At 35.5% G+C, this 23,122-nt stretch overlaps 1 protein-coding gene across 1 annotated transcript in view; it reads left to right on the forward strand.

Annotated features, from left to right (window-relative positions):
• The window catches only part of LOC123306391 (synaptic vesicle membrane protein VAT-1 homolog-like), a 67,218-nt gene extending 46,452 nt beyond the window's left edge, over positions 1-20,766 (forward strand). The window contains exons 3-6 of the mRNA XM_044888369.1: positions 898-1,113; positions 18,224-18,535; positions 18,666-18,860; positions 18,993-20,766. Coding sequence (XP_044744304.1) covers positions 898-1,113; positions 18,224-18,535; positions 18,666-18,860; positions 18,993-19,292 — 1,023 coding nt within the window. The 3' untranslated portion in view covers positions 19,293-20,766. The remainder of the gene's footprint in view (positions 1-897; positions 1,114-18,223; positions 18,536-18,665; positions 18,861-18,992) is intronic.
• The last annotated feature ends 2,356 nt before the right edge of the window (positions 20,767-23,122 follow it).

Here is a 23,122-nt window from a genome sequence, read left to right on the forward strand (position 1 = left end):
CAAAATTTTAGGATCGTTTGTCTATCGTAGGTCCATGTTTGACCACCTTTTATTTTCATTTGTCCAGGCATCGTTTGAATGATACGGAAAAAGAAGTCGTTTCAGTGCATTTTCTGGAACAGCACACCCAAATTGCAGAAACGTATTTTCAATGGTAAAGATGGTTTGTCTAACGTAAGTCCACTTTTGTCCACTCAATTTTTTCATTTGCCAATCCATAGAACCATAGAAATCCATCTATGCAAATTTTGGCAAGTGAGAAGTTGGCAGCCCCAAATGAAAAAAAAGGTTAACAAACATGAACCAACGATGGACAAACGACCCTGAAATTTTGGTTTAAAAATTTTCATTTGGGGTGCCAACTTCAAATTTTACAAAATTTTCATGGATTGATTTCTATGGTTCTTTGGATGGACAAATGAAGAACTTGAGTGAACAAAAGTGGACTTACGTTGGACAAACCATCTATACCATTAAAAATACGTTTCTGCAATTTGGGGGTGCTGCTCAGAAAATGCACCGAAACAACTTATTTTTCCATATCTCTCAAACGGTGCCTGGACAAATAAAAATAAAAGGTGGACAAACATGGACAAACGATCCTCAAATTTTGGTTCAAAAATTTTCATTTGGTGGTGCTAACTTCACACTTTCCAAAATTCCACAAATTCGTATGATTTTCCCTTTCGGAACTCTGCCAGAAAATTTCTGTGATTTAATATGTTATTTTAAAAAGATAACAACCAAGACAAGGCTCTTTTGCCTAAATACTCGATGAACTCAAGTAGACCTTTATGCAACGGTGGTAGATAAAATCAATTTTAATGCTGAATTTGAATATTTTTCACATACTTCAATTTGATCTTTCCTATTTCCTAACTTATATATTATTTTCAGGTTGGAGATCGTGTGATTGCCTTACCCGAATTCAGGGCTTGGGCCGAACTCGTAACGGTTCCTTCCAAATATGTTTTCAAATTGCCAAATAACATCAGTTTCCTAGACGCTGCTGCCATGACCATGAACTACACCGTGGCCTACATTTTACTTTTCGAATTAGCTGGACTGACTAAGGGAAAAACTGTTTTGGTCCATTCCATTGGTGGTGGCGTGGTAAGTAATATTGACCATATAAATATAGATGAATTTTCGTCCTCACTTTATAATAAGGAGGCAAGGTTAGTTTTCTAAGAGTTCAAGAGATATAGTAGACCAACGACTACAGATACCCTTACTGAAAATACATAATCTTCATCTCGTGAAATGGCATATATTATCACAAGCACAAGCATCCGAATTTGAAAAACAAATCTGTAAGAAATGATGTAGATAAGTAATAATGTGAGATTTTCATATCTTTCATATCTTTTTTATAACCATTCCGGGGATGCTGACACTTTGGGAGGGGTCTTAGTTACTGAGAGGAGTGATTCTGCCAAGGTTCTCAGGCCCCTAGGTGTCAGAGCCAGTCGTTTCTGCAGTTTTTAAAGAATAATCCTGCACTTACTCTTGAATTTGTCTCAAAATCAAAATTCCAAGCCTGTGCCTCGCCAGCTCGAATATGAAATATAGGCTGACTATCTGCTGAGCATGTCATCTATGATCTATTCGTAACATGGATCAGCTCGAACAGAACGTTCCTAATACCAGTTTGTGCAGGTCAGCGTCAGCATTTCAAGAAGAAATTTATATAACTAAACTTTGTGCCAGTCACCTTTTTGGAATTGGTTGGACGGGAAGGTCAATAAGAATTCCTAACGGATAGTCAAGCTGCCATAAGATATCTCGCAGCGGAAAAATCCAATTCGGCGCAAGTACTCGAATGCAGATCTGAACTCTCTCAATTAGCAGGCTTTATATCCTGTTCCAGATACACAAATGAGCTGGTGTTATCACCAGCCATGCCTTAGCTAAAGAAGTCCGGTACTAGAAATTGAAATGTTCAGTTCTCTGGTGAAGTAACAGGACAGGTGAATGGATATAACTGGACCTTCTACAATTCACACCAAGTATCGGCTAGAATTCTCTAGAACTAACCTGAGACCTATCATTATGTATATGTCAGAGCAGGTACAGAGTGTCACGGAGGAGTTTGCAGCTTTAACGTAGGCTTTGCGTGGAGGAGGAAGAAAATATTGAGCATATCTTTTGCTGCTGTCCAGCGGCAAATAGAGTGAAACTGGAAACCCATATGGTTCTGAGTTTAGAGGAGCTCAGGAATCACTGTCCCTAAGACATAGCCTGTGTCCTCAAGAATATGGGAGTTGAGGGGGAGGTATAGCTCTGTGAGCTTGTTTTTGCGTCACAATAGACACACGAGGCTCTTGTCGTAGTGGCAGGTTTGGTATATCGGACCAAGACGCCTAATTATTTATAATTGTAAGCCGTGAAACTTTTCTGAGTAGGTAATTTTTTTCGTACTCGATTCCCAATTTTCGATATTGAAAACATTCCAAGTGTTGAAATGCTATAGTCCAATTGAATTTCAATATTTTATTGAAGTTTCATAAAGATGAGAGTTATGACAATTGATACGTTGGTTTCTTGTTTATTCTATTTTCATGAATTTCTATATGCATCAATTCGAACACAACCGATTTTATTTGCTGTTGTGGCCACCGTCATACACGGTTCTTTCATCCATTGAATATTTAATGATTTCATATTTGCCAAGTAGAACATCGACTGATATGAATTTGATGTCAACGTATAACAGTAGAGTAGGATAGTAAACATGATGAATTTCCTACAGAAGATTGCAAATCTCCTACTGCAAAAATTTACGGAAAAAAATATGAAATAACAACTCAGAACATGCAGGACTGTAATAGGCCACACGTTGTCAAACTAATTAATATCAATTTCTCTTTTTAAAGAAAAAGAAGTAAATGAAGTGGGTGTGAGGTAGAAGATATCGTATCTTTCATTGTCAAGAACAAGCATTCCTCAGTGAGTTGTTTCTCATATTCGTTTTATTTAGTGCCAAATCGAAAGTCTGATCTGTTTTCTCGATGGCTTCAATACTTTAATTCGCCCAATGCTTCGCAATATTATTTATTTCCTTCTTAATTCAAAAACAGATAGATGAATTCACCCAATTTTTAAGATGTAGGTACATTCGGACTGCAGGAGAATAGTAGAGGTTCAGGTTTCGTTTTTTAAAAAGTTGAAAATTTTTCTCTTAACCGTAGTTGGAAAATGGGCGTATCTATACATGTTTATAAATTAGAATAGAACAGTCTTGCATCAAAATAACCAATGTGTATATTTTCTTCACAAGATCTTCATAGTAATGAAAAAAATTCGAGATTTTGCCCTTTGAAAATTGATTTTTGAAGGAAATAAGACAAATAAGACTAACCTCCTCTTATCAAAGTCCTCCTCCCTATGTGGAGCTATTGCCTTTGTAGGACGGGAATATTTTTAGTAACGAGAAATTTTCATACAGTGCCATATAGCGACATTCACGTTTCGTTAGAATGAGTTTAACATCGTTAAAAGTTGGAATTCTGATTTGTATTCAAGAATTCGGACTGGAATTGCATCATTCTGACTTGTATTCCAAAATTCTGATTTGTATTCCAGAATTCTGACTTGTATTCCAGAATTCTCACTTGTATTCGACAATTCTGACTTGTATTCCAGAATTCTGACTTGTATTCCAAAATTCTGACTTGTAATCCAAAATTCTGACTTGTATTCCAAATTCCTACTTGTATTCCAGAATTCCGACATGTTTTCCAGAATTCTGACTTGTATTCCAAAATTCTGACTTGTAATCCAAAATTCTGACTTGTATTCGAATTCCTACTTGTATTCCAGAATTCCGACATGTTTTCCAGAATTCTGACTTCCAAGCCGGCATTACTCATTAAGGAAAAATAATTTTTGTGTGACACAAGTTTAAGTAAACGTGAAATTTCCTGATATGAAAATAGCTCGATTGGGGGAACGAGTCACGAGGCCTTTCTTCAGACTACTAGAAATAATTTCTCTTATCTCCGATGGAACAGACGCTTCTCATGCAAAAATTCCGAGATCTGCAGTTACAGAACCGCCTAAAAGGCGTGGGCGAAGCGTCTGGACGATGCCGATGACAAATTTGGAAAGCTGCCACCGTCAGGCAACCTGTTGCCGGGCCAGACGTTACTTTCTCAACTTTCGCTTTTCCAAGGGCGGAATTTCGGCTGGGACTGGGGATGATACGATGAACTTGCTCCGAAATTGCTTCAGGAAGATTTATAAAGGGTTGTTTGCAGGCGGCCTAACATGGGAGATTTTTCTGAATAAAAGTCAATTACCTATGTCTTGAACTCCATAAACTAGAAGAGGAACTGATCATTGTTCAATTGAACCGAAGTATAAAATCAGACGCGATAAGCATGAGGATTTAATTCTGACTTGGTGTGAATTTAGAATTTCCACCAATGCGTAAATAACAATAAAATGCAGTATCGCCTACAAACATAGGAGACTCTTCTTTGGGGATTCGGCGGAAATGTGAAGGACCGTATTTGGAACCATGATTCAGAATCGATTCCAATGATCTCCACTATAGCTTTGTTATGGTTCGCATTTAGATCAGTCCCTGGATAGTACTGAATCGGTTCAAAGTAGCTGAACATCAGTGCTGTGTGTTATGGGAAGATTCTGATGAACTCACCCAGAATGTATTAATTTACGACTTTGAATCATCGTAAAAGCAAAGAGTATCAGGAAGAGTTTTCACTCTATCAGCTCAGATAGTAGCTGATCGTGGAAACCTTCCTCAGTTACTCCTGTGTGCAACTCATTGAAAGTTTCAATCCTTCTGACCTTCTGTTGCCTGAAATAGTGTCAACCTCGAAGGGGAATTTGGTCGTATTCGAAAGAATGACGAAGAATAAGATGAGTTGGATTTATAGAATATATGGCTTTTTGCAAATTCTGACGATGGAAATAGATAAGAATGGTACCTAGAAGCTTAAGAATAACTTAAATATGAAGAAAAAAGTAAAATTCAATAAGTAAAGATGAAAGTCCTTCCAATTGCAATTGAAAAATGCCTCTCTCGAATTTCTTGTACCCAACTGATGCAGAAGTGTAGTCAATGAATTCTACTGAGGAATCAGGATTTATGAACAGGGTGGGCAAAAGTCGTTGTCTACTGAGGGGATCTCGAGAACTATAGCAGCTAGAAGAAAACGGATGACACATTCTCAAGCTCTTTTTTCATGACTAATCCAAATCTGAAAACAGAATCGGCCTATCATATTTAGATTAAGAGTAATAAACAAAAATTGAGATTTTGACGATTCCGAAAAGTTCTCATAACTTTTTTGTCTTTGAAGTTACAGATCTGAAACTTGAACCTTCTTAGGCACTTTTATACGTAGAATCTACTGACAAAAAATTTTTTCCAATCCAGAAATAACAAATTCAATAAAAGTTTGCATTAAAAAAATTAAAGTTCACCTAATGATTCGAAATGAGAAAATATTTTAGCTCATCTGTGGATTCTTCGTAAAAAAGTGCCTGTAGAAGGTTCAAGTTTCAAATTTGTAACTTCAAAGACTAATAAGTTATGAGAACTTTACGAAATTGTCAAACTCAAAACGAAGTATCGTAGGAGGCTGTGGTTTTCACCATTCTTAGTTTCTTCCAAAAAGAGCTCGGAAATGTGTCATCCGTTTTCTTCTAGCTGCTATAGTTCTTGAGATCTTCTCAGTAGACAACGAATTCTGGCCATCCTGTACGAACTTAAATCAGTTTCCTCACTTCTCATATTGATATTCTATTATTCTCTTCAAAATTAAAGCTACTTCTGTTCGTTTCACAAAAGAAAGGAGATAGTATTTCTCGAATTATATGATAGTATATTATGATACGGGTATTTACCAATTTTACCATTACTAAGCATAATATTTTGAATGTAATGATTTGTGATGAACATCAGTTGTTTTTGGCAGGAGGTGAATAATTTCGATTGCGTCTTTTAACAAACAAAAAGCAAATTTTTTTTTTTTTTAGTTTTATCCAGGTCGTACGTTTTTCCATTCGAAATCTCAATATTATCAGGTACCTACAATAAGGATTTAATGAGATAAAAACGAAAAACGACAGGCACATCCACATTGTACTAAAAGTGACAATAAGTAATCGTAAGACACTGGAAATATTCGTCGCAGTTATTAAAGTGCGTAGTAAAATTGATGAATACAATTAGAAGTATATAAAAACTAATTTCACATAGGTACATCCAATATTAATTTAAAAAATAAAACAACAGAGGGAATGAAAATGATGATCTAAAATGAAGAATAACTGAAACATATTTATTTTGCATGTGAATGATTCACAAAGGAACTTCTCTATTTGTTTTTGCAATTTGCAAACTACAAAATAGGAACTGAAATAATATAGAGGGTATCCCACGGTGCATTGCATTGCGTTTTGAAAAAACGTAACGTACGATTGTTCTACAAAGTAGGTTATATGGATACTCGATCTAAAATATTTTCAGCTTTCCTACTCTGCTTCTGCCCAAAACTGACAAAAACTTTTGTTTTCCTTTCAAAACGTCGTATATTTTAAGATTTTTCAAATATATCTTCGAATTCTACTTTGATTTTCCCTACACCTATCTTGAGTAATTTTCGATTTGGAAATTCACAGTTTTTCCAAAAATCCAAAAACATTGAAAACTGTTCATGTTTATGATGGAGAAAATCGAATTTCTGTTTTTTTTCACTTCAAGTTTTTCCTTGTTAACTGTGAAAGTTTCCATTTAAGTTATAGGGTTTATTTAGGTAACCCCTCCTCCTTTTTTGTATGCACAATCGACTGAAATATTAAAAATATACGTTTCAATTTGAAAATCTTAAGGTTTGATGAATTCGATATGTCCTACTTGATGATCTCATAAACATCCTGTACATTTTCGGTCCAAACAACAAAGAGTGTTATAATACTACATAGCGCCAAAATTGAAAAGACCAAGATAATTTCGAAAAAAACGCCCCCAGCAGAAATATTCAAAAATGTGTGACCTCCCGTTTTCACAATTTAAGGAAACCAATAAAACCCACAAACCGTTCAGTTTTAACCAAAGCTATGACATATACATTTGAAATTGTCGTTAAATAAGGTATCTAACGATGCAAAGATATGCGGGTTTTGCCATTTGAAATAAGAAAGTAGAAGGGTGTTTCTGCAGAAGTCTGGAAATATTTTAGGGAAAAAGTTCATAATCCAGAATCCCAACATTCAAATTTCAGCACAAAATTGTGATCAGTTCTATAGAGAACTGATTAGACTGATTAGACCTATTAGACGTCTATAGAGACGTCTAATAGGACATCCACCGAGGAACACCCTGTATAGATTTTCACTACATTATATCTGCCAAATATTCAATAAGATGTCGAGCAGTGGTGAAATATACAGAGTTGTTTTTTCTTCTGGAAGATGATTTTGTGTTGAATTTTTGGTTTTCTGTGTATTCATTATTTAAATAAAATGTTTCGTATTTTCTAAATTTATTGCCGATATCTATCTCGTAATTGGATTTGTCCTATTAGATAGTTATAAACCTTTAATTTATTTATTATTCATTTGATGAATAAAATTCGGCGTCATTTTAAATGATAGAAGCAGCCACGTTACAGAGCTGAAAATATTTAAGATCTACTTATAGCACAGGTCCTACTATCTGTACAACCAAATTTTCAAACAGTCGCACGTTGTGTTTTGTCAAAATGTCTAATTGGCTACAGTGGCGGCTTGTCCTATGAGGCAGGTGAGGCAGTGCCTCACCAAATAAATGCTGGAGATTACACGTATTAATCGAATATTTTATTGATCCATTTCATCATCTTTTCAGTCCGATTTTCGAATTTTCCCATCATACCGTACGGCACTCTGTTTTCAATAATAATCCTGCTCAATCTTACGATTCTTCTATATTCATCCCACTTCCTCTTTGAGAAGTAAGAGGTTTGAGGCATGCCTACGCGCTTCCTTGTCTAGCGCGTGATCTACATCGATGCGACGCGAATATATCCACACGCCTTTGAAAGGGGCTTCTGCTTCTAATGATCATTTTGAGGCATGCCTCGACTCTCGAACAGCGAGCATTCCATGTCCTCGGCAAACTGCAATTATTCTGCACTGTTCGGGAAGCGGGAGATAGCGCTTGGATCTACCAATAACCAAGAATACGTGAAGTTTAAAAGAATTATCAGGCAAAGAATTATTTTCCTATGTGTGGATATGTATACAGGGTGTTTCCGAAGGTGAGGCTTTTTTTCAACGGAATGGAAGTGGTTAAAATGAAGCGTTTTACCAAGAATAAAATATCCGAAACTTTCAAAATGAAAAAGTTGAAAAAAAAATTTGAAAATTATTACTCAAATAGATCCTTATACACCTTAGACCGTTTGTTAGGTGAATTATCGCAAAGCAGTGAGAAAAAACTTATCTCCTGATTCGACCATGTGTTTTCGTTTAGGATGTTGGCTCGTTCGATATTTACGTGGTAATGAAAATGGAAACTTAGGATTGCCGAATTGTTCTCATTATTTTTTAGTAACTTTAGCCCGTTTGCAACAGCCGAGAATTCTCTAGAGAATTTACTCGAGAATTCATGCGCCGTGAATTCTTTACCGTTACATACGCACTTTTGGTAGAATTCACTGTTCAGTTGCATACAAAATAATCTCTGCTCTTTTCATATCAAAATTTGGTAGAGAATTCTCCAGAGAATACTCAAAATCTCACCAATAAAATTGGTTTAAATTATTCACAATGGGCATCACAATCTCTTGTTCGAACATTCCAACAATCGTCCTAAAAATGAGATGAAATGGGGAAATATCATAGCACTTTTTCAACATAACTACCATAGCACTTTCAAGAAACTGCCTCGATTTTCTTATTTTTTTTTCATCCTGAATTGAACGATATACCAATTATGATTATCTCAAAAGTGACTTGTGATGCATCTAATCTGATGAACTTGGTACTGAACCATTCATTGTCCAGCCATATGTTAATATGTTTTGTTTCGTTTTTGCGATGACGGAGTCATCTTCCACAGTCGCGTACTGGAAATTTAATGAAATTTCGTCGAACTTCTAGGGGTTGTATCTCAGCCATCTTGGATATTTTATGTAGACAAGTTTTGGTGAAACGACTTATTTGATGAGTTCGAAAAAAAAAAGCCTTACCTTTGAAAACACCCTGTATACAGTAGTGTTCGCTTACAACGGCTCCGTTTTCAGCGAACTTTCGCATATAACGAAGCAATTTTCAGAGAATAAAAATAATAGTTAATTCCTGATAGCTATTTACATTTATCCTTTATTGCGAACTTTGCTTATAGCAAACCGTTTTTGGCGATCCCTTGAGGTTCGTGTTTTTTTCTGATATGCCTCACCATCTCATAGTGTCACGGGCCGCCACTGATTGGCTATCATTATGGGACAGGTTGTATGAATTGAGTAAAAATATGTTCAAACTCTATATATAGAAAAAAAGTAGGCTTTTAAATTCTCGAAAGCCAGCTGGATCGTATACCTACATTTCTTTCAAAAATTGATCGAACTCTTCAAAAACTTGTATGTTGTATGATATCAATATGTTTATGATATATCATGATACATTCTTCATTTTGCAAATCAATAAATACGAAACAGGGGCTTAAGCATTATCTTCTCCTTTTCATGTATTGAAAACAATTTTAGCTTCTCCTTCGACTTGGATAGATTGAAATATACGTGCAAGGCAGCTTCTTCGAGAAATGCTCTTTTATTATCATTGTAAGGCTTTGCGAAACCCAGAAATTCATCTGAAATTTCATTTGGAAGAAGGATGCGAAGGAAGAGACGTCCGAACAAAAAGATGTAATGAACTTCTTGACGTACGGGTGTTCAGGTCGCATCGATTTTGCCGAGAGAAAGCGAGTATAGAAAAGCGTGTCGTGAGGGATGTTGAACAATGGATGTATTCTCCAAGGGAAAATCGTTCAGACGGTTTCTAATGTTTATTTGCTTTCAGCTTGATTGAGATTTGCGAAAATCAAAGAGGGCCATAACAAAGAGATCTGACGATAGAAATCGAAGGATTTTCCCGGTGATTTTTTATTTATAATGAAGCTCATATCGAATGATCATTACGAGTTACAAGAATCTGCACTACAAGAGTTGCCCTTAAAATTTAGTTGAACTTTAAAGTCAAAGTGATCGTCGTGAAATAGGCACACTTTGGCAAGTAAAATAGTGCAAGAGTATTTACTTTTGTGATTAGTTCACTAAATGCTAGAAATGGGCACCATTCACTTCCATGCAGTATTAAGTTTTGCTGAAAACGTTCAAGTACATTACTCACGAGTTCGCAAATCATCCAGTGACTCAGGCTGAGTAGCGTAAATCTTGGATTTTAGGTGACCCCAAAGGAAAAAAGTCCGGTGGAGCCAGATCAGGTGATCTGGGTGGCCACTTATTATGTCTCCTCCTTGCAATCCTTCCGTGAGGAAAATTTTCATCTAAGAACTGACGCACCGGTTGATCGAAATGAGGTGGTGTGCCATCTTGTTGGAAAATGATCGTTTGATGGTCTTCTGAATTTTCCTTGCACGAGAGCTGAATAAATAGCGTTTCCCAATAGATCTAAATAATTGGCCAGTGAGATGACCCGATTACCGAGTAGAAAAAAGGGCCAATTATATTTCTGTGAATAACCGCCCAATCATTTAATTTTTAGAGAAGCTTTGTATGCACCTCACGAAATAATTTAGGATTTTCACCTGACCAATACCGACACTCATGCCGGTTTACAATGCCGTTAAGGTAAAATGAACACTCGTCCGAAAAACAGATATCGAACATGTAGTTTTGATTAGGTACCGTTAATCATTTCAGTGACCACTTAACAGATCTGGAGTAGGCGATCGGGATTATCCTCATTCAGTTCCTGAACCAATCGTTTCTTATAACGAGGATTGTTATGTCTGAAACACCAGATTCATTGCTACATGACCTAAGACAGCCGCGTCCCTCACTTCGTCTCTTTCATGCACCCTCTTCTATTTCCAACTGAACCAGGAGCGTCAAATTTGGTAACTAGTTGCACAACGTTAGCAGCAGATACATTTTTTCAGGATGTCATTCGTTCAATGAAGTCGCTATTGTTGCGTAGTTTCGAGGATGTATGGAAAAATTCTTAGCCTACTAGAGAACCAAACAAAATTTCAATGTCAAAATATTTTATTACTCAACATATTCTCCTCTTAATTGTATACATTTATTACAGCGAACCTGCAACGTCTCTAGACCTTTCAAAAAAAATGTTTCTTCTTGCTCTGCAAACCAGACCTTCACAGCTTTTATTACCTCGTCGTTGGAAGAAAATTTACGACCTTGAACTTTTTTTCAGTTGGGGAAAGGGATGATGGTCGGATGGAGCCAAATCTGGTGATTAAAACCCGATATCACGAATTTTTTGCATGGCAACTTGAGATTTTTGTGCAGGGGCGTTGTCCTGCAAAAACAAATCACCTTTGGATAGCTTTCCGCGTCTTTTCTCTTTAATTTTTTTTCCGTAAAGTGGTCAGTAATGTCGAATAGTAATCTCCGGTTATTGTTCTACCCTTATCCAAAAAATCAATCATGATTACTCCATGGCAATCCCAAAAAACTGAAGCAAGAACTTTTCCAGCAAATTTTTGGTCACGAAACTTCTTAGGTCTTGGAGAACCAGAGTGTCGCCATTCCATCGATTCTTGCTTTGTTTCTGAATCGTATAGAATTGTACCCAAGTCTCATCCATAGTAACAATTCAGTTTAAGAAGACTACATCGTTTCCAAATCGAGCACAGATCGAACGCAATGCTCATACCCTTGCACGCTTTTGGTCAACATTCAAACATTTGGGGATCCATTTTGCAGCAATTTTTCTCATGTCCAAATTGACGTGAACTATATGATGAACGCGTTCGTATGAAATATTCACTGCTTCAGATATCCGTTTTAGCCCAATTCGACGGTCTGATAAAATCATGCCATGAACTGCATCGATATTTTCGGGGACTGACACAGAAACTGGCCTTCCCGATCGGTCATCATCTTCAATGGAAAATTTACCTCTTTTGAAGCTTGCAGTCCAATTTTTCACGGTCGCATACGGAGGACATTAATCACCAAGGGTATAAAGCATATCTTCATAAATCTGCTTACCTCTTAACCCTTTTGAATACAGGTACTTGATGGCTCGATACTCCAATTTTTCGATTTCCACAATTTCGGAGGACATCTTCTTTCTTTTAATTTATTGCGTAACTCTGGTTACTTTTTCGACCTCAAACGTCATACTGACACTTCTAATGAGTTATTTTTCGTTGCTATGGTAACGCAATATCTTTTTTATGCATGGAACTGGTCTAGGCTAACTAGATATTAATACATCCTCGTAGTTACTCATTATTACGCAAGGCAAGACTGTGTGCACATCAAGAAGTGATGGTGAAAAATTTGAATAACTTGGATATTATAATTTTTTTACGGCTGTTTGGAAATAATAGAATTTTTTGTCAAACATTTTAAATCCCAAAGATCGAACGGCCACTGATCATTTTATTTACTGAATAAATATGATGAATAAGGGGGGCGTAACCTCCTCCTTTCTCAAAGACAATCTACGAAGATAACCAACAATTTTTCACTCGTATAATCCGAAGCTTTATTGTGAAGGATAATGAACCAAACAGGGTTCAAGAGCCCCTGGTACATACTGCATGTAATTTCGCACAAATTCCGACCTATTTCTTTGGCGTTCAATTTCCAGCGTCTCTTACTGGGAACCCTCGACGTCTGTAATGGTCTACGACCTCTAATAACCAGAGGGAGGAATCGCGATAAAACACACCGTAATAAACCAAGAAAGTCGTCATATTTCCCAAGCGAATTCTTGGCTAGTGATCCCAGAAAAGATTGCTAGCAGATATTTGTCGGTCGGCTTTTTTTCTCCTACTACTAACTTTTTATAGATGATTACCTATACAGGGTGTATGTGAACAAATGCGAAGGAATTAGGCAGATGATTGATGAAAATGAGCTGGGGTAGATCCTATAATTTTCTTTCGAAATCGATCTCCTTTCCAAGATACAGCCTTTGTAAGGCGATGACGAGTTGGCAGTTTTTAATTTTTTTACGGGTTCTAAAAAACACTGAGTCATAAAACTAAACATACCTAATATGAAGTACTAAGTAGATGTTACTCACACAATTTTTTTAGATCTCATAACCTTATTATTAGTGGCTGAAAATAACAATAGCTTATGATTTTCATTCAAAAATTGTTTTCGTGGGATAGATTTTTGACAAATAAAATTCTCCTATGGCTTCCCATTCAATTCTGGAGAAAAAAAGTATCTTGCAAAATTTCGATACAGTCGATACTTTTCTCGGAATAAATGAAAACTTACAAGCAGTTCTGATCACTGGCTGTTCATTCCAGCATCATTCAAGCGTCCGCTTGATCCTTTTAATGCGATCCGTGCGTTGCGTACGATGCGGAACTGTGGACGTTTACCTTAATTGTTCCATATAATGACTAGGTACCTACCGCTAAAATACATGTTATTATTTTGAACCCCTAATAATAAAGTTATGAGATCTAAAAAAATGTGAGTAACATCTATTTAGTGCTTCATAAAAGTCATTCACATTCGTTTACAGACACCCTGTAAACAAGAGAATAAAGGTGTTCATATAATAAAAATGCTCACTTCAAATCATCGTGAAACAAAACCCATATAAGGCATCCTAACTGAAAAAAAAATGTTTTTCCCAAAATTCTTCGTAATATTCATTTCGCTTTTTTTGGAGTAAAACGTGAATGACATTTCCCTTTTGGTCAATGACAGTCCTCTGTCTTCCGAAGTTAGCCCTCGAGTTTTCGAAAAGGTAATATGGGCTGAGTGAAGCAAAATTTCAAATACGTTTTTGTTCAGAGTACCTATTGGTCGAGAATGAGCTTCGAATTGAAACAAAATTATCTGAAGAAATTTAATTGATAAGCATTGGTTTTCAGTGTTTTTAACATTCAGAATCTGGAAAAGTTTATACTTCTAAACCAACAGCGCCAGAGAGAAGCATATTATTGGCATGCCCTATACATAAAACATCTTTTACCATGGTATTCCAGTAGCAGTATCACTAGATTCTTCTTCATTCATAAAGGCTTCTTTTTTTTGGTAGGGATATTCTACAGGGTGGGCGGTTTTATCATTCATTTTTTCAGATAGTGATTCTAAAAGTCGAAATATGAAGAAAACTTCAGTACATGAAAGGTTTTTGGATAAACTGAATCGTCGGGTACTGATTCTCGTCAGTGGCGGAGATCATAGAAGGGTCAGGGGTCTTTCATGAAATAGAATGATTTCTGCCATACTACGTTGCATTATTCATCAATAGATATACATACCTATATCGTACATACCTACATAAAAAAAGCGTAAAAAGAAGAATTTCCATAATGAAATGTGATGAGTGTGAATGTTTCATTTTGTAAAAGTTGAAGCGTAGAATGGTAAAGTTTATCTCTAATGCCAAAACTAAATTTAGGTTCGAACTCGGCAGTTTGGGTTAGGTAAACTTTAAATGGCGCATCTTCGACACGTCATATCTTCATAATTTATGAAACTGAAGAGTTTGAAATAAATTTAATAATAAAAAAAAACAATTCCCGAGCGCACAAATTCAATTCGAAGGCAAAAAGCCAGATCTAGATGAAATATCTTCTATTCTCTCTTCAGTTAGATATTTTATTTTTTCAATTTTTTAATTCATTGAAAAATAGTCTGGTGCGGTGGCGCTATCCAGCCAAATGACCTGGCAACCTTGGGGGCGGAAAATCCAGCCGGAATGTAGACAGAGACAGGGCGGGAACGGGAAGCATATGGAAGAGAGCGTCGCCCCTTCGACTCGGGTGTGTCCCTGACGATCGATCGATAGGGAATCCTCGGCCTCGTGGTAGCAGCGAGAAGGGGGACATTTTCGTGACTTCGGGCATTCTGCAACCCAGAGGCTTTATGGCGAATGTTCACTTGGGGTGATGATTCAGCCCGAATGTTTTCATCGACCGAACAGCCCCATGAATGTACATTCGGAATTTATGTTTTGTCTTCATTATATATTTAGGATTGTGCATATTACAGGGAACCGACGATTTCCTCTCCGAAATTTTATGAGCTCCAATTGAAAAATGAGAAAAACTTTACACACAAGTGATACATACCATACATTTCAAAACCAGACTGTGCAATATGAAAGATTTTAAATATCTTCGGTTCTTCGTAATTCGATTTACGAATGCCTCAAAATCACACGGAGAAAATGATGAATAATTTCATCAACCGGAAGTAATCTCTTAGAGGATGTGAATTTCAAGCTCGCGCGAAAATACATCGGGAAAATTATTTCCGTGTCATCTATGAAACTCAACTCTGTGGAGCTGCTCTTATTTTATGGAAAATTATTCCATTTAGGCTGGAAGCGCAATAGGCATATGATGATTTGCAATGTTTACGTTAAATCGAACGTTTTGATTTAGTTTAAGGACGCAATTTCGAGTTGAATGGCAATGAAATAATTTTCTCAATATGAAGATTCCTAATGTTTCTTAGTTTGGAGTTTGAAGTTATTTTTTCAGAACATTTGAAAATTCACATTGGGCATTATATTGAACTCATTAATACCATTCAGTACATGTTTATTTAATTATATAATCACCCCATCTCCATACCTTTCGTAAATATCACCAAGTATTGAAAATGACAGTCTGACATTCACATTCATATAATAGTAAGGATTCTAGACATAACATACTCCGAATAATATCAACAAATGTCACTTCTGAAACGAACTAGCCATGCCATTTTTCATTTTTCCATCGAAGATGCTGTAAGTGGTTTCGGACTTATTTGACCTCTTCGGAGCAACACAACTTCCACCCCGTTGAATGCTTGCTTCTCATCGGAATTTTGCTATGAAGAAGAAATCCAGCATGATCATCATATGCTTAAGAACATGCTTTCTGTTGATTAAATTGGATAATGGTGTGGCTATAGTTTGAATCGGGTGTTAGTAACATTCGTATACAGGGTGTATTTAGGGTGAGGCTTTTTTTTTTAAAGAAGGTGAAACTGTTCAAAATGGAGTGTTTCACCAAAAATCACCTATAGAAAACTTTCAAAATAACAAAGTTGAAAAAAAATGAATATAATTACTGTATATTGTATTGTATTGAAAAAGATCTTTATATGACCTCATATAATTTGTTATCTGAATTATCGCAAAGCAATGGGAAAATCTTATCTCGTGATGACTGACTCAACCATTTGGTTTCGTTTAGGATATTGGAAATTTTGTCCGAAGTTCTAGGGGTTGTAGCTCAGCAATCTTGAATATTTTATATAGACAATTTTTGGTGAAATGACTTAACTTGATGAGTTCTACCTTCTGTCAAAAACCTCACCTTTGAAAACACCTTGTTGTATATATAATATTTATATCGATTATGTTTGAAATTAATTCTTCATCAACAATTAAAGCTTTCCAAGAAAATCATGTTCTGTTCCTTTATTCCATTATTGGCACTGAAATTTCGTTGAGTTTTCCAATTCGATAACAAAGGAACATTACTTAGAATGATGGGAAAAGAAGGTGAAAAGGATGAACGCCTCTTCTTCTTAAACTTCTGCTTCATCGCAAACTGGCGATGATTCAGAACATGAATCGACAAAATTTCCGCTCCTGACGGATATGATTATATCCAGATTCCAGACACCGAAGTTGTTCCCTGTTCATCAGTCAGGATTACCAATTCATTTATACCATTCTGTAGACCCGATAGCCTCCTATATAAAAAGTTCGGGAAACTGGATTAAGTTAAATACCGATGCGTCGGAAAATACTGTGAGGGAGGATATAATAAGCTTCATTCATTTCTGAAGAATAACGTGAAACGTTTCAAATATTGATTATTTTATATTCTCCATAACATCGTTAGGGACTAAATTTTTTTTAATGAATCGGAAATGCCCTCTTCCCTGTTTCGCATTGATTGAGTATTTGAATCATTATTTTATCTATGTTAGACCGATTTGGAATGGCGATTTTTAGGTCCTTAGAAAAATGTAATTGTTGTTTTTATGTGATAAGTACTTACTGACGTTTTTCTACTAATTCCATCGATAGTAAATACTTCGACATTGTCAAATTTATTCGAACAAATTACTCAGCTAACCCATCAGTCCTTTGTGAATTTATTCTCAATCTTTCCATAGATCTTTCACTACCTGTATTCGAACTATAATATTAATAAAAAATGAACTTCATGCCCCCACTATACTTACTACCATTGAGTATTAAAAATTAAATACTCGATACTACTACTCACGACATAAATAGGTACAAGCTTACGAGGACCTTCATTTTTGAGTAATTGAAACTGTTAGAAAGCATTTCTTAATTTGGCTATATTCCTTCTGATTGATAAAACCTAATTTCATAAGCTTCAATCGGCAAATTTTCTAAAGATAAAAACACAGAAGAACTCAAATTGAACAAAACTAAAAATTATATTTCCCCCGTGCATTTCTCTTCTGTGAAGTATAATACTACAGAAGTATTTCAGACACGAAAAAAGGGATAAGATAAGAATTCACTTCCCATTCTGATTCAATTTGCAAGCGCACCATGATTTATTCGTTCTGTCGCGTGAGCCCTTCACATGTTTGAAAGAACATCTGGGGCCTACTCTATTTCGGTTGCAACAAGGTCTCTGAAATAACATGACTAAATATTTGGGAGAAAGAAAGATGATATTAAAACATTCCATTTGTGCTCGTTGCATTTTCCTGCACAATTTTTTATCCAGGATCATGACCTCAAGAACCGAGAGGATTGGTTCCTCCTAGAATTTTTTTCTAAGCGAATATCTATCATATTTCGATAATTCCCAAAAGCATTGTTTGGTTATAATGCTGCATTAATTCAACCTCTTTATAAGTTCGATGGATGTAAATATCTCAATGTAAATAACAGAATTCACGTATATCAGTAATACATTATAAGTGTAGGATCTTCAATTATATAGAAGCCAAAATTTTGTTTTAAGACACAAGTGATATCTCGGAAATATAAAAAATGGTGCATCTGCGGTTATCACATATTTTTTTTTCAGGGACAAGCTATCGTGCAGTTAGCTAAAACCGTCGAGGATGTTACCATTATCGGCATCTGCTCAAAAGGCAAACACGAAACTCTGAAGAACGCCAACTCCCCTATTGACCATCTCTTGGAACGTGGAAACGACTACCCTAGCGAAGTCCGCAAGATTTCGCCAGAAGGTGTGGATATTGTGCTTGATTGTCTTTGTGGGGAGGAATGCAACAAAGGTTATAACCTACTCAAACCAATGGGGAGATACATTCTTTATGGATCTTCTAATGTGGTTACTGGCGAAACCAAGAGCTTCTTCAGCGCTGCCAGATCGGTGAGTAAAGCACCTATTAAAAATTAAGTGTTATTATTGGTGCTCAAATTCGCTATTGCTAATTAGCAAGAATAACGATTTTTTTAACGATTTCTTCAGGTCTCCTTTAACTTATTCTTTTTCTTCTTAGTGGTGGCAAGTGGACAAAGTATCACCATTGAAACTGTTCGATGAAAATAGAACCATTTCTGGTTTCAACTTGAGACATCTCATGTATCAACAAGGACAAGTCAAGTTTGTGCAACAGGTTATTGAAAAAATATTCACTTTCTTCCAAGAGGGTAAAATCAAGCTTCTTGTGGATTCCACCTGGGCTTTAGAAGATGTAAGTGTAATAATATATGTATAGTTGATTAATAATGAATTGAGCCTGACTGTATTGAGAAAAATCCAATCAAGGGCCTAAATATCAAACACTGTCTTCCGCAAAACTTTGATTGGTCACATCAAATTCCAGGTTGCCGAAGCCATGCAGAAAATGCATGATCGTAAGAACGTTGGAAAACTTCTTCTGGACCCAAGCTTAGAGCCTAAACCAAAACCAGCAACTCCAGCAAAGGGCAAAGATAAGAAAAAGCAATCTTCAGAGGAGAAGAAGGAAGAAGCTAAGGAGAAAGACAAGGATAAGAAAGTAGAAGAAGAGAAGAAAGAAGATAAGAAAGAAGAAGAGAAAGAAGATAAAAAAGAGGAGAAAAAGGATGATAAACCCGAAGAGCAGGTAACCAATGGAGAACCGGCAAAAGAAGAGAGTAAATAATTTTGAATTCATCTAGGTATTATTTCATTTCAATTCTAATTTTATTCTCTGAAATTTTTTAAATAATTTATATGTCAGATTTTATCGTATTGTTTTCATGATTTTTCCAATTTATTGACTTACTGTAGAAACATTCGTATTACTTATTACAACTAGCATAAGTTGCTTAATTAATGTTGTGGATTCATAATGGAAAGATTCCATTAGGGTCGACTGAATGCTCTGTTCTTCAAAAGAACCTATTTTCTTACCATGTAGTTTTTAGCTTGTTTGTGAAGTTTTTTGTTTTCTTCTTGAATTTCTATTGGAGCAGATCTCATCGTGCTGAAGTATACAATTTAAAGCTGTGTTACCAAGGTGATTCTGAATTATCTCGGGAATTGAATTGTACACTCCCTAGTTGAGTTTTGTGGGACAGCAGCTTTATGTTGAAACATAAGACAGGTTTTGAGATCGCTGTCAAGGCAATTCAGATCGAATGATCATGCCCTAAACCTCAATTAGTCTAGTGCTACAATTCGAAAATCGATGAGTTGCATAATTTGTTTTACTATTTTATTTGTGATTGAACCTATTTTATTCTGTACACATTATTGATTGCATTAACAATCCGAAGCCTAGGAACATATCCTTTTGGATCAGACCAAAGTAATATACAAATTTTTTATACAAATATATTTTTTCATTAGTTAGGCCTTTATAGCTATATTTGTACGCTTAAAAACTTTCGAAGGTTTAAATCATCTGATCACAGGTATTTTGTGAAGCTTTGAAAATTTATGAGATTAGTCGAAATTCTAGTTTTATTGAGATATTTTTGCTATATAATATTTTAAAAAGCATATCAAGTTGTGTAAGTTTATTTTTCATGCAGTTTAGTTTTTAAGAATTTACTAAATCTGGATAAGTATCATAAGTTTTCCATAGGAATCAACAGATACGCTGGTTTTATGAGATCAGAAACAAAATATCGCTAGGCTGATGGCTTCTGGTCGGGGCAGCTTACTTCGATAAAAATGCACTCTTTGTAAGGGTCAGTGTGATTGAAATTTTCTTTGTGTTTGGTCAAATTTCTTTGCGGAAATTGGTTAGCAACAACAGGTTGACTTGTTGAAATGCGCTGTATTTTTTTCACAAAATCTTTTCTATTATTTATTTGACTCATGTTAAGGAATGAATCCTGAGGCAAAGCCAACTCTTAATGATCTTATCCATCGTGTCTACTATATTCCCTTCATATATGTAAGAAAAAGCTAAGCAAAACAAAGTTTTATTGATGAATTATGGCCATGTTAAGTAAAATCGTTTCGAATATGTGGATTATATTTTTGTTGAGATAATTTACTTGAAACAATATAATATATTTGCTACCAGTTGCTTAAAAATAAGCTTTCCAATATTTTTGGGGAGCTTCAAAGTGATCATGATGCTGGTTGTCCTTAATGCCTCCAAAAATATCAGAAAACTTTTTCTCACTAGAAGAAATGCATTCAAAGGTTAATTTAAGTTTTCAGGGTATTCAATTTTCTAAGACTTTCCTGAAATGAGAATGCATAGCTTCTAAGAATATATGTATATATCAAGACTGATGTAAGCGCTATGCATTTTGTTTGTATTTTAAGCCTGTAAAATAAATTTAAAAAAAAATCTTTTTGTTTCATTCAATAAGTTTTTGCATGCTTTCATCCAGCATCTGCTCGCTCATATACTCCACCTACTACAATTTTCAATTGAGATGTAGATAAAATTCAAAAGTATGAAGAAAATTATATTCAGAACCAAGGCCAAGCTCTCTGACAGAACTCTCTTCGTTTACAATGATTTACGGCCGTTCCCAATAATCCTATTTATCCATTGTCTCAGTTACTGAAAATTGAAAATGCATGTGATTTCGTTTCTATGATTTATCTGCAGATATATTTTAGAATGGTTACCAATGGTTACTAATCGTCAGTAAGTGAAACGATGGATAGATAGGTTTACTGAAAACGGCCGTCAGACGTTCCTCTATATACGGGCGTAGCATAGGGTGTCATAGACAATGGGTGAAGAAGTTATAAAGAAGATAATTCAAAGTTACTACTTGTGAAAACATTGGAACTGTGGAAGATACTTTCACGAGTTAGTCTTGTTAGTACTTAGATGAGAAGTAAATCATTTAGGCATTGCATGGCACCCCATATTTTTATGACAGCTATCTCCAGTGAAGTGGCGCGTGGCGATACCGAAGTGATTCGAGTATTCCAGATCTATTGCACCCTCCTGTGTTATATGTGATATTGAATAATGCATATTATTCTTCTATTGCCACTACAAGTGGACAAAAATAAACATTTCAAACACGTATCTGCTAATCCAACATTTTCCAGGGACATTTAAATTTACTTCTTATTCAGAATAAATATCATGCACCATACTGATGAACAGATTGCTCCTATTGAAAAAATATAATGTTACTTCAATATCAATTATTTAAACTCATTTTGTGCAAAGTTCATTTCTCACATTCCACTATATAAACTCACAGGAAAAAAGAGTTTTTTTAACTGAGGTTTTTCCCGTTTTTTCCTTTTTTGGCATACGCCAAATTATATGGTACCCCGTGACGCTAACCTCATACAGATACCATAATTGTTATTGGATGTTAAACATTGTTATGCTTTATGCTCTTCATGAAAAGAATGCTCATAATGAGCTGTGCCACCCATGGAAGAACAAAATTACTTTCAGAATAACTAGCTAAATCTGTGACACTACACATCTGTGGATCTTTTGAATAGGGTTATATTCAGACAAAGTATCCAATTTTTCAAATTTCACAGATACTTTCACAGTAACAATTACTAATAATTATTACAATCAAAATGTGAACTAAATAAGAGAGAGTGACTCTGAAATTGTTTTCTGATCTACAAACTTAAGGTCAAGTCTCTCCCGCCCCCTGTTCAACTCTCCCATGGATTAGGGAGACATGAGCCAATTTTCGGTTCCTGAAGAAAGAATTGCTGTACTCAAAATGTTCATCTCACCATCACTCTACCAGGGGCGTAGCTATACCGCGGTATCAGCCGTGTATCAATAATACGGGGCCCCCCGATCTTTAGGGGCCCCGACTTGTATAACCAAAAATAGAATCTTTTTCCATGCTTAGATCATACCCTCTAAACTTTTCGATAAAAATCATATCTGATCATTCAAATTCCGGAATCGACCATTTCGTTTCATTCGCAAAACCGAAGTTTTATCCACTGAGTCAGTGGTGTATTTGGGATAAAGTTTGGCACCAAATTAATATCTTTAAAACAAAACGGGCGATATTTTCGAAATTTGGTAGCTGAGTGTAATGGACCACAATGCATCTGATGAGCATATTTTCATTAAATGAGATACTTCCGGTTTAACCGGAAATGACAAAACTTTGTTTTATTTAAATGGGACACCCTGTATATTTCTGCAGATTCTGAAAGTGCACCTTGTTTCGGATCTGTCCATATCGGGTTCCATGTAAAAATTATCTGTAAAAAGAAGAAATTCAGTCTTTTTGTACATTTGAGAAAAAATCCATTCAAATAGATAAATCGTTGTTATTTGTATCAATAGTGAAAATAAAACGAAATACTTTGTATTAGATAACTCTTTCTGCTTTTCATGACGTATTTTTTATGAAAATCTATAAAAAGAAGAAATACAGGGCTTTTACTATTAGAAAAAATTTATTGAAAATAATTAAAAAAAAAATCATTTTAAATGTTCGAAGTGCTTGCCATTCACCTCCTGACAATAAATTTCAAAATTACCGTCCGTTCCGTGTTAAATATATTAATTTGGTG

Source organism: Coccinella septempunctata, chromosome 2 (genome assembly GCF_907165205.1).
Source record: "Coccinella septempunctata chromosome 2, icCocSept1.1, whole genome shotgun sequence".
NCBI classification, from domain to species: domain Eukaryota; kingdom Metazoa; phylum Arthropoda; class Insecta; order Coleoptera; family Coccinellidae; genus Coccinella; species Coccinella septempunctata.